General features: G+C 39.9%; 1 protein-coding gene across 1 annotated transcript in view; it reads left to right on the top strand.

Moving 5' to 3' along the window:
• The first annotated feature begins 720 nt into the window (after nucleotides 1–720).
• Nucleotides 721–11,909, top strand: part of FAT1 (FAT atypical cadherin 1) — a 107,838-nt gene continuing 96,649 nt past the window's right edge. The window contains exon 1 of the mRNA XM_069493664.1: nucleotides 721–4,002. Coding sequence (XP_069349765.1) covers nucleotides 738–4,002 — 3,265 coding nt within the window. The 5' untranslated portion in view covers nucleotides 721–737. The remainder of the gene's footprint in view (nucleotides 4,003–11,909) is intronic.

The raw sequence follows: 11,909 nt of genomic DNA, 5'->3' as shown, positions 1-11,909 counted from the left end.
GTTTACAAGCTTTAGAGCATTAAATTCATTGTATGTAGTAAATGTAAACAATAATCATTACCTTTTAAACATTTGCTTGTATTTAGTTTAAAGATTTAAGTATAAGAATACAATTTAGTTGTTACAGGTAGTAATCTTTCATTTGATGTTCATTATGATTTGGGTCATTCAAATATGAAAGAAAAATATTTTTGTTAAATTTAGTAATGTTAAGGCTGGACGTGGTGGCTCATGCCTATAATCCTAGCACTCTGAGAGGCTGAGGTGGGAGGATCGCTTGAGGTCAGGGGTTCAAGACCAGCCTGAGCAAGAGCGAGACCCCGTCTCTACTAAAAATAGAAAAAATTAGCTGGGTGTGGTGGCACATGCCTGTAGTCCCAGCTATTCAGGAGGCTGAGGTAGGAGGATCCCTTGAGCCCAGGGGTTTGAGGGTGCTGTGAGCTAGGGTGATGCCATGGCACTCTAGCCCGGGCAACAGAGCGCGACTCTGTCTCAAAAATAAAAACAAACAAACAGTTTAGTAACGCTAGACATGTTAGGAGAGTATTGATACTTATATTGGAAAATGGGTGGGGGGTGGAAATCCAAACCATTGCATTTATTCATACTCCATATAGATGGAAAATACTCTATTAAAATGTAAGGGTTTAAAACAATTTATACTTTTGCTTATTTTATTTTCCCAAAGTAATGCTTCTTATTTCTTTTTTCTGTTTCAGGTTCCTGAGAGTAAAGCAATGGGGAGCCATTTGCCCTTGCTTCTGCTTTTGCTCCTCCTCCTCCAGCATTTTGGAGATGGTGATGGAAGCCAAAGACTTGAAGAGACTCCGCTACAGTTTACACACTTGCAGTACAATGTCACTGTGCACGAAAATTCTGCAGCCAAAACTTACGTTGGGCATCCTATAAAGATGGGTATCTACATCACCAATCCATCGTGGGAATTAAGGTACAAAATTGTCTCAGGAGACAATGAAAACCTGTTCAAAGCTGAAGAGTACATTCTTGGAGACTTTTGCTTTCTAAGAATAAGGACCAAAGGCGGAAATACAGCTATTCTTAATAGAGAAGTGAAAGATCATTACACATTGATAGTGAAAGCAGTTGAAAAAAATACTAATGCTGAAGCCCGAACAAAGGTCAGGGTGCAAGTGCTGGATACAAATGACTTGAGACCATTATTCTCACCCACCTCGTACAGTGTTTCTTTACCTGAGAACACAGCCATAAGGACCAGTGTTGCAAGAGTCAGCGCCACAGACGCAGACATTGGAACCAATGGAGAATTTTACTACAGTTTTAAAGACCGAACGGACATGTTTGCTATTCATCCAACCAGTGGTGTGGTAGTTTTAACTGGTAAACTTGATTACATGGAGACCAATCTCTATGAGATGGAAATCCTTGCTGTGGACCGTGGAATGAAACTGTACGGTAGCAGTGGTATCAGCAGCATGGCCAAGCTAACAGTCCATGTAGAACAGGCCAATGAGTGTGCTCCTGTGATAACAGCAGTGACATTATCACCGTCAGAACTGGACAAGGACCCGACATACGCAATCGTGACAGTGGATGACTGTGATCAGGGTGCCAATGGGGAAATAGCTTCTTTAAGCATTGTGGCAGGTGACCTTCGTCAACAGTTTAGAACAGTGAGGTCCTTTCCAGGGAGTAAAGAATATAAAATCAAAGCCATTGGTGGCATCGATTGGGACAGTCATCCTTTTGGCTACAATCTGACCCTACAGGCTAAGGATAAAGGAACTCCTCCCCAGTTCTCTTCAGTAAAAGTAATTCATTTGACCTCTCCGCAGTTCAAAGCTGGGCCAGTCAAGTTCGAAAAGGATGTTTACAGAGCTGAAATAAGTGAATTTGCTCCTCCCAACACACCTGTGGTCATGGTAAAGGCCATTCCTAGTTATTCCCATTTGAGGTATGTTTTTAAAAGTACACCTGGAAAAGCTAAATTCAGTTTAAATTACAACACTGGTCTCATTTCCATTTTAGAACCAATTAAAAGACAGCAGGCATCCCATTTGGAACTTGAAGTAACAACGAGTGACAGAAAAGCCTCCACCAAGGTCTTAGTTAAAATCTTAGGTGCAAACAGCAATCCCCCTGAATTTGCCCAGACAGCATACAAAGCCTCCTTTGATGAGAATGTGCCCGTTGGTACCACTGTCATGAGCGTGAGTGCTGTAGACCCAGATGAGGGTGAGAATGGGTACGTGACATACAGTATTGCAAATTTAAATCATGTGCCATTTGTGATTGACCATTTCACTGGTGCTGTGAGTACTTCAGAAAATTTGGACTATGAATTGATGCCACGGGTTTATACTCTAAGGATTCGCGCATCAGACTGGGGCTTGCCATACCGCCGGGAAGTTGAAGTCCTTGCTACAATTACTCTCAATAACTTGAATGACAACACACCCTTGTTTGAGAAGATAAATTGTGAAGGAACAATTCCCAGGGATCTAGGTGTGGGAGAGCAAATAACTACTGTTTCTGCTATTGATGCTGATGAACTTCAGTTGGTGAGATATCAGATTGAAGCTGGAAATGAACTAGATTTGTTTAGCTTAAACCCTAACTCTGGGGTGTTGTCATTAAAGCAATCACTAATGGATGGCTTAGGCTCAAAGGTATCTTTTCACAGCCTGAGAATTACAGCTACAGATGGAGAAAATTTTGCCACACCATTATATATCAACATAACTGTGGCTGCCAGTCGAAAGCTGGTCAACTTGCAGTGTGAGGAGACCGGTGTTGCCAAAATGCTGGCAGAGAAACTGCTGCAGGCAAATAAATTACACAGGCAGGGAGAAGTGGAGGATATTTTCTTTGATTCTCACTCTGTCAATGCTCATGCACCGCAGTTTAGAAGTACTCTTCCGACTGGTATTGAGGTAAAGGAAAACCATCCTGTGGGTTCCAGTATAATTCTCATGAATGCTACTGACCTTGACACCGGCTTCAATGGAAAACTGGTCTATGCTATTTCTGGAGGAAATGAGGATAGTTGCTTCATTATTGACATGGAAACAGGAATGCTAAAAATTTTATCTCCACTTGACCGTGAGACAACAGACAAATATACCCTGAATGTTACTGTATATGACCTTGGAATACCCCAGAAGGCCACGTGGCAACTTCTAGATGTTGTGGTCCTGGATGCCAATGATAACCCACCTGAGTTTTTACAGGAGAGCTATTTTGTTGAAGTGAGTGAAGACAAGGAGATAAATAGTGAAATCATCCAGGTTGAAGCTACAGATAAAGATCTAGGGCCCAATGGACACGTGACATACTCCATCCTTACGGACACCGATAAGTTTTCAATTGACAGTGCGACTGGTGTTGTTAAAGTTATGCACCCTCTGGATCGTGAAGTGCACCATGTGCACTACTTAAAGATTGAAGCCAGGGACCAAGCCAGAGACGAGCCCCCGTTGTTTTCTACTGTACTTTTGAAAGTATCATTAGAAGATGTTAATGACAACCCACCTAAGTTTATTCCACCTAATTACCGTGTGAAAGTTCGAGAGGATCTTCCAGAAGGAACCATAATCATGTGGTTAGAGGCCCACGATCCCGATTTAGGTCAGTCTAGTCAGGTGAGGTACAGTCTTATGGACCATGGAGAAGGAAACTTCGATGTGGATAAGCTCAGTGGAGCAATTAGAATTGTACAGCAGTTGGACTTTGAGAAGAAGCAAGTGTACAATCTCACTGTGAGGGCCAAAGACAAAGGGAAGCCAATTTCTCTGTCTTCTACTTGCTATGTGGAAGTTGAGGTAATTGATGTGAATGAGAACTTACACCCACCAGTGTTTTCCAGCTTTGTGGAAAAGGGTGTAGTGAAAGAAGATGTCCCTCTTGGTTCATCAGTCATGGCAGTGTCAGCCCACGATGAGGACACAGGAAGAGATGGGGAGATCCGATATTCCATTAGAGATGGTTCTGGTGTTGGTGTTTTCAAGATAGATGAAGAAACAGGTAAATATATTTTTATTGCTCTAGTTTGATACCTCCTTCCATTTTTTTCATGTCTGGCCTGTGACCCTCCCTTCATAGTTTCCAGGTGATCTTTATTCGGGCTCAGTATATAGAAGTGTGCATGTGAGGAAATACGAGTATAGATGTGGGTTTTCTTGTCCAGTTGCTGTATGTAGGTATGTTTGTGTATGGTAAGCCATGAAAATGGAACCAAAGGAGCCTGAATGATTAAGTGGGCATAAAATGGGTAAAAGAACAGGGAAAAATTGAAATTGTTACCAGTGGTACTGATCTCTGAGTTTGTCCTCTGTATTATCTATCAGAGGCATCATTGTGGTTTTGTTCTCACTTTGAGAAGCCCTGACATGTTTTTTCAAGCTATTATATTTGTAGATTCGTGCTTAGAACTACCACCATTACTGTCTGGCATGCTATTCAGAGGTTATTGCACACCTGCAGAATTATGCAGTGTACACAGAGAACATCATGTGCTAACACTTCTATAATGTGATCTACTTTACTTAGTATCTCCTCTACTTTGTGAGGCGGGTGTAGGATAGTTAAATGCTGAACTGAAAAGACCTAGCTTGGGATCCTGCCTCCTTCCTTTGCTAATTTGTGATCTTGGACAAGTGAATTACTTCTTACAACTAACTTTTTTCATCTACATTATGAGGCATTCAAAGTTACTGCAAGATATATGTGGTGATAGGCTGGGTGCAGTGGCTCACACTTGTAATCTTAGCACTCTGGAAAGCCCAGGTGGAAGGATTGCTTGAGCTCAGGAGTTCGAGACCTGCTTGAGCTCAGGAGTTCGAGACCAGCCTGAGCAAGAGTAAGACCCCATCTCTACTAAAAAAAAGTAGAAAAAAAATTAGCCAGGTAACTAAAAATAGAAAAAATTAGCCGGGCGTGGTGGTGAGCACCTGTGGTCTCAGCTAGTCAGGAGGCTGAGGCAGGAGGATTGCTTGAGCCCAGGAGTTTGAGGTTGCTGTGAGCGAGGCTGACACCATGGCATTCTAGCCCAGGCAACAGAGCGAGACTCTGTCTCAAAAAAAAAAAAAAAAAAAAAAAGATTTATTCGAGGATAAAGTGAAAAAGCACGGGAAAGTTCCTAGCATATGTTAAGTTTAATGTCTTCTGGAAATGGTAGAATGCTTTGTTGTTATATTATATTCTTATACCTAGAATACAGTTCTAAAACCAGCACTTCCAAGATAGATTCCTGCTAGAGTGTTTATTGCTTTGCACTTTGCAAATACCTTATTTCTCCCTGCACAGATATTGTAGTGAGGTGTCAGTTTACTTGATGGAGTATGAGCCTTCAACGGCAGGCTTGTAGCTCATGCCTTTTCTGTCTTCAGCACCTAGCAAAAAGTGCCTGGCATATAGAAGCTCTTCAATAAATATTAAAAGAATAAATTGCTAAATTAATGAATTTTTGTCTTTCAATGTCTTGTCCTCCGAGAATGATAGTGGAAATAGAAAGAAACTGGATAATCACAGCACTAATCAGTAATAGATGGGGCTGAGTTTATTAATCTCATCGATGTTTACTTTCTAAATCCGAAAAGAACCTTTTTTATTGCATTAAAACTTTATAGCACAAAAAAACCCCCCAAAATTCTTGAGTCAGCACCCACCCCAGTGCCTACACCCACATTTAGTAGGTGCATAGCATGTGAAAAATACAACTGTTGTCTTAGAAATAAGTTATTTTGGAGGATGTAGTATTTTTACTGTGCGTTTATCAATTCAATGGATTCTTTTTCTAATTGGTTATATGCCAATAGTGTGTGTTAGATATATTAAATCTACAGATTATACGTCAATCATCTAAAGTACCCATAATTACTTTAATTCAAGAAAAAATAGCATAGTCAACAGCATTTGATAATCATTCATATGAAGAGTAGAAAGTCTTTATCATACTGTCTAATACAAATTAGAATTTTCGGGTACAGTGTCAACATAGAAAAATACACAAAAGTTAATAACTGAAGCTGAAACTATGATGTGTTTTTGGAAAATTTTCTAAGAACAATCATTCCTGCTTTTTTTCTTTCCAAAACTGCTTTCAAAAGTCTATAAAGAACTGTAACAAGTTAAAGTGGAGACAGAAAATAGAACCAAATCTTAATTTACATTCCTTTCATGACTTAAATTATATGAACACTGCCTTTTGGGGTTTTTCTTTCAAGTGAAGAGTATTTTTATTGTTGCTTTTTAAAGAATCATTTGGAAACTAGTATTTTTCACCTATAAATTTAAGGAATTGGGATATTTTTACTACCAGGAAGGAAAAAAACGGAAACACCAACCAACCAAAGTGGTGTCCTGAAACAGATCTGTGGTAGTTTTGGGAGCTGAAGGGCAGTGCCAGACTTTTCCAATGGTAATTTAGTGGGAGGGCCGGGGAGGTGTTGGGATTATGGGCAGTGGAGTTGGTATGTGTATAGGAAACTTGTGCATTTAGGTAAATATTGAGATTTAAAGGTGAGAGAGAAACTGGAGATTTCTAGGTCATTTATTCCGTGGTCCTTGCTTTACAGAGGAAGATAAGTAATATACAGTAGATTTATGTTTATATGTTTATTGAAATGGAATGAAAGTGATACAACAATATTTACACATTTGATCTGGTATGTGTTACACAATGTGTTATATTTTTGGCAGAATTATCAGCCCAAGTTATTTTAGAGATTCCTGGCAGGATAGTGGTATCATAGTATAAAATTCCTTTAGGAAAAATCAGTGTGTTTCGCAGTGTGTTTCGTGCAGTAGAAATGCTAAAATTAAGTATGCTAATTATTCCTTTGGAGTTTGTCTGCCTAGTTTCTGGGGTGTGGTGGAAGTGTGGAAAGAGGCCCAGCAGATGAAGAAAAGCTGGGCCGGTCAGGACGCCAGCAGGGCCCCCATAGGAGATGGCAGTACATCCGCCCCTGGGCTGCAGTTGGCCTGGCTCTGGGCAGGTCGGTGCTTTCGGGAACTTCACTCTCTGCTCGCTGCCCACTTCCAGCATCCCTCACTCGGTCTAACAGTGATGCATTTAATATCGGGCTAATTGATACGGGCCTGTGCAGGACTGTTTTGGCTCTGGAGACAAGAACCTGTCTACTTAACTATTTGTTTCTTGCTTTTGACTTATCTTTAAACTTCTGTTCTTGATTGAGTAACGTAACCAAATTTTTGTGGTATTTTACCTATTTCAACATAGTCACATATGTGTATAATTCATATACTTTTCATACAACGGAGAACATAGCCAGCAATCTGAATTTAGTTCTGTTTTTTTAAGATCCTTCCTTTTCTTCTCTTTAAATCTGCTTAAATTTGGAACATCCTCTGAAAAGTAGTTTTCTGTTATTTTTTTTTTTTAGAAGTAGAAATCCTGTGGACTACCTAAAATACGTCGCCAAATATATAGTCCTGTTAGCACTGTACTGGGTACATACTTTGCAAATGGCTTTGCAGAGAGATACAGTGTAATTGCAGTGTGGGGGTGGCATCATTGACTCATCTGCTAATCACTTGCTGTATCATATGCTTTTCCTGGAGAGGCCTCTGGGTAAATTATTAGTGAACTGTTCTGACAAATCCGTGCCCACACGATTACTCTTCCGTTTGAGGTTTGCAAGGGTAGAGTGTTACGTGAGAAATTATTTGGAAAGTCGGCCTTGTTAGAGAGCCAGTCTCCAGAGCTCTAATTAAGATCCTCCCCCTTAAATTTCACGGCTTATGGTCTACAGTGAGGATTATAAAGTAGATTTAACAAAAATGTTTAGTGGAGTAAATATCTTTGAAGCATGTATAGTTTCACACATAGGTTTGGTTTGCCTGACACACTTCTCTCAGCATTTACGCCATTACTTTAGATGTGTTTTTGGCTGCCCTGTAAGTTTTAACAACTTAGTAAGCAGAATAGAATCTTGAGCATCCCTTCTGTGGATCTGTATAAGAAACTCAGTTTAGTGTTCTTGGCTGATGGGTACTACCCATCAAGTTAATTATTACTTGAGCACCAGTAAAATATTGCAGCTTTTTGTTAATTTTTAAAAGTAGGGTAATGTCTAGAAAAATGCTTAGCTGAAAGATTTTTTTTGTTAATAGAAACTTGCACTGAGGCAGGGTTTTGTTGAGGTCTGTTTCCCTGATGTATGTGTTGTAATGGGATGCCCTTAGGTATGTTTCATCTTCATTCTGGAGTGGTTTGGTTCAGTTTTTGCAACTGAGTAAGAGTGTTTCCCCCTTCTGACTCTACTTATTGGGGGGGACCATGTTTTTCATTAGGATAAGAACAGATGTCTGAACTTACTAGTGCTATGTTACTCTTAGAATCCCAGTCCTGGTTTCAGGAGTGAAATACACGTTTTGATGAAAAGACAAGGAATGAATTAACATGGAAGTATAGTCATTGCAACAAGATAAGTCACCTTTCATGAAATAAGGGAGGGAAAATGAGGACTGCATTTTTCTTAAGAGAAAATGGCTAATTCTTACGGGCAAGTGTTGGTGCACCACTCCCGTTCACCCACTCGGAGGTCACCTCTTGCCTTCCTGGATGAGTGTAGCTGACGAGTGGAAACAGAAGGGAATTCTAGCCCAGGCTAACCTTGCTGTTGGCCTCAGTGAGAGGAAAAATGTTTCTGGAGCTTGTGTCTGCTTTGGTGGAACTCTGAGTATTTTAATTATTTTATTCATTCAAGTTTAAAAACTCTTTTCCTCACTTTAATTAAAATACAGTTTAATTAAATTCTGACTATAATCTGGGACCTACATTTGCTCCAATTGCTTGTTCTGTCCTGACAAGAAGTAGAATGTGGAGGAGACCGATGGGCCCAGGTGTCCTGACTACATAGCTGGTAAGAACGGCTGAGCGCTGGGCACCTGTTAAGTGTGGCCTACGGTGCGTAGTGGGACCCAGCACCTCTGCTGGAGCTGGTCTGGAATTCCTGGCAGCAGGAACTTGAGTAGATGCTGGTGGGAGGGCCCGGTAAGGAGTTAAGAAATTTGCTGGTGAAAGGGCTTTTGTGTGCTTGCTCCTCCCTTAAGTGGCAGCAGCTGCTGTCCTCTTCGCTCTTTTTGTTCTCCTCCTAGGAAAGTTTAACAGAAAAGAAACTTACTTCCGAGCTACAGTGGGACTGAACGTTGGGCTTTGGCAGAAAGGATGTTATGATAGTGTGCTGTTGCTGTGTTTGGAAGTAAGAATCTGCTCTTGTGTTGTGTGATTCTGAGTCAAGGCAGGGCATAGTGTTAACAATAATTTCTGCTAGGGAAAGGACCCTTCTTTGAAGCTGGAGGATTTTAAGGTGAAAATAGGATCTAGTTAGAAATCCGAAGGAAACTCCATTTTGTTTTGAAAGAAAACAGAGGAACAGCTTTTCTTTACTTGTTTGTATGGTATTTAACCAGTGGATGCTTTAAGTACTGATTGAATAAATCTTGTTGGAAAGGGGTTGGAGTATAAAACTCTGTGAACTGTGTGATTTGAGGTCGAGTTATGTTGTGGAGCAGAACATAGTGACACTGTATAGTGCCCTTGTATAATTCTAAATGATGTGCAAGTCCCAGGACCTGGAGGGTATGAGGTAGAACTGCTTTTAAACATGCTCGCTTTGGCCCCTGTGCTTTCAGTGGTAGTACTGGCAGTGGGCATCAGTGTAGTTAACCACAGACACTTAACTGAGCATTACAGCCAGGGACTGTTCTGAGCATCCTATATCTATTAATTTATTTAATTCTCACAACTACCAGGTAGATACTATTATCCCTGTGTTACAGATGGGACACGTTTGCAGAGATGTTATGGGTACTAAGTGGCGGCAGAACTACATTTTATTGCCCCTCACTCTTTTAAGAATAATCTAGAGAGATCCTCTAAGGGAGCTCATTGGAAAACTATCAGTTTAATGAGTTTCTGGGCCAAGCTGGGTTAGGCTGGATTGGAGACTTGAATCCTGGATTTGAGGCTTGGTCTTGAAGAAATCTTGAATCTAAGAATCTTCTTCCAACATTTTTTATCAGAATGACATATTGCTGTTTAGTACCTTTAGGTTAAGAATCGGATTTTAGAACTACGTAGTAGTGCCATTAAATAATTTAAGATTATTCCATTGAAATGGTAGGTGAATGGAAGTGAGTATAGATAGCTTCACTGTCTAGTTGGACATTGAAGAGATGGACAAGTGTCTTATCTATGTTTGCAATTGGGAAAGCATGATTTCATCAGTAAAAATGCTGCCTGTCTAAACTGTACAGGGTGTTAATTGCTTGGAGCCTTTTCTTGTGGAAACAATGTTTTAGATGGTTGTTAGGGTCCCAGCTAACCTTCCAAAGCAGTTTAACCCCCAGGGTAGCTGGAGCTAACCTAATTTGTACTTCCCCTTCAAATCGAGTTACTTGGAGTCATTGTTCTCTTGCATTGTGCTCCTTGATGCCTTGGCCTCAGCAGCTGTCCTCACCGGCCATCTGGTACATGGTGGGAAAGCCCAAGCGAACTTGTCCATCTCTCTTGGCAGGGAACCATTTTTATGTTCTGAGGATGTTTAAGGATGGTGTTCACAACTTCATAAATGACCTATGTATATAGAGATTTAATATTCAGTTATTTGGTCTGTTCTTTCCTCATGCCTACCTTGTACAATTATAGAAATTGAATAGATTTTAAAACTTTAGTTGTTTGCTCATGTTGGATTTTTTTTCTTAACTTTTTAGTTCCTATTGTTTTGCCCATGTGAATTATTTTAGTTCATAGGAGTGGATTTTTCAAGTTTTTAATTAATAGTTTGTATTTGATATACTATGTTATTTTACAGTTACCTTTATGTCAATTATTTTTTTAAAAAACAAACCATGTTGGTTGTAAATGGTACATGCTTACTGTACAAGACATAATGCCATGAAGCACAGTCTTTCATATCTTTGTTACTAGGAATAAATGGACTTGGAAAGATTATTATTCAAGGGCACATGCCTGTATTTGTTGAATTGGCAGATCTCCGGTTTAACAGCAGTGATAGTAAGTCTAGGAAACTATTCACATATATACTTCAAAGGTCAGTCTTATCAATTAACTTGCCTTGCCAGTTAAACTATGTCATATCTCCTTGGAATATCTCATATCCTATTGAACCTGTTTCATTGCTAGGTCTCCAAGTGGCTGAGTGAACTAACCTGTTGAATGGCATTCTTTTTTTTTTTTTTTTTTTTTTTTGTTGAGACAGAGTCTCACTTTGTTGCCCAGGCTAGAGTGAGTGCCGTGGCGTCAGCTTAGCTCACAGCAACCTCAGACTCCTCGGCTTAAGCGATCCTACTGCCTCAGCCTCCCGAGTAGCTGGGACTACAGGCATGCGCCACTATGCCCGGCTAATTTTTTCTATATAGATTTTTAGTTGTCCATATAATGTCTTTCCATTTTTAGTAGAGACGGGGTCTCGCTCAGGCTGGTCTCGAACTCCTGACCTTGAGCAATCCACCCGCCTCGGCCTCCCAGAGTGCTAGGATTACAGGCGTGAGCCACCGCGCCCGGCCGAATGGCATTCTTTAGAATTGTCTTATTTATGTTATGCTAGGGAGAGTCTACTAAATAGTCTTTTTACTTTTAGACTAATTGATTTTTTTTAAAAAATAAAAGTTAACTAGTTATTTCAATAGTTAAGATTTCTTATGATAATTTAACCATATTCTCAATCACTGGCAAGATTTTTCTTCTTAATTATCATCACTATGTAATTACAGTTAATATTTATTGAGCACTTGCTGTGTATCAGCCCTATTTGAAGCTCTTTACATAAACTATCTCATTAGATCATCACAATTTATGAATAAAATTAGATAGTATTATACTCTGTTCATGTAGATCATGTCTATATTAAATTATAAAAGTATGACAAGTAATGAGATTGTGA

This window comes from Eulemur rufifrons, chromosome 18, assembly GCF_041146395.1.
Source record: "Eulemur rufifrons isolate Redbay chromosome 18, OSU_ERuf_1, whole genome shotgun sequence".
Lineage (NCBI taxonomy): Eukaryota > Metazoa > Chordata > Mammalia > Primates > Lemuridae > Eulemur > Eulemur rufifrons.
Note: the sequence above shows the minus strand (reverse complement) of the source record. Positions and strands in the feature narration are given on the sequence as shown.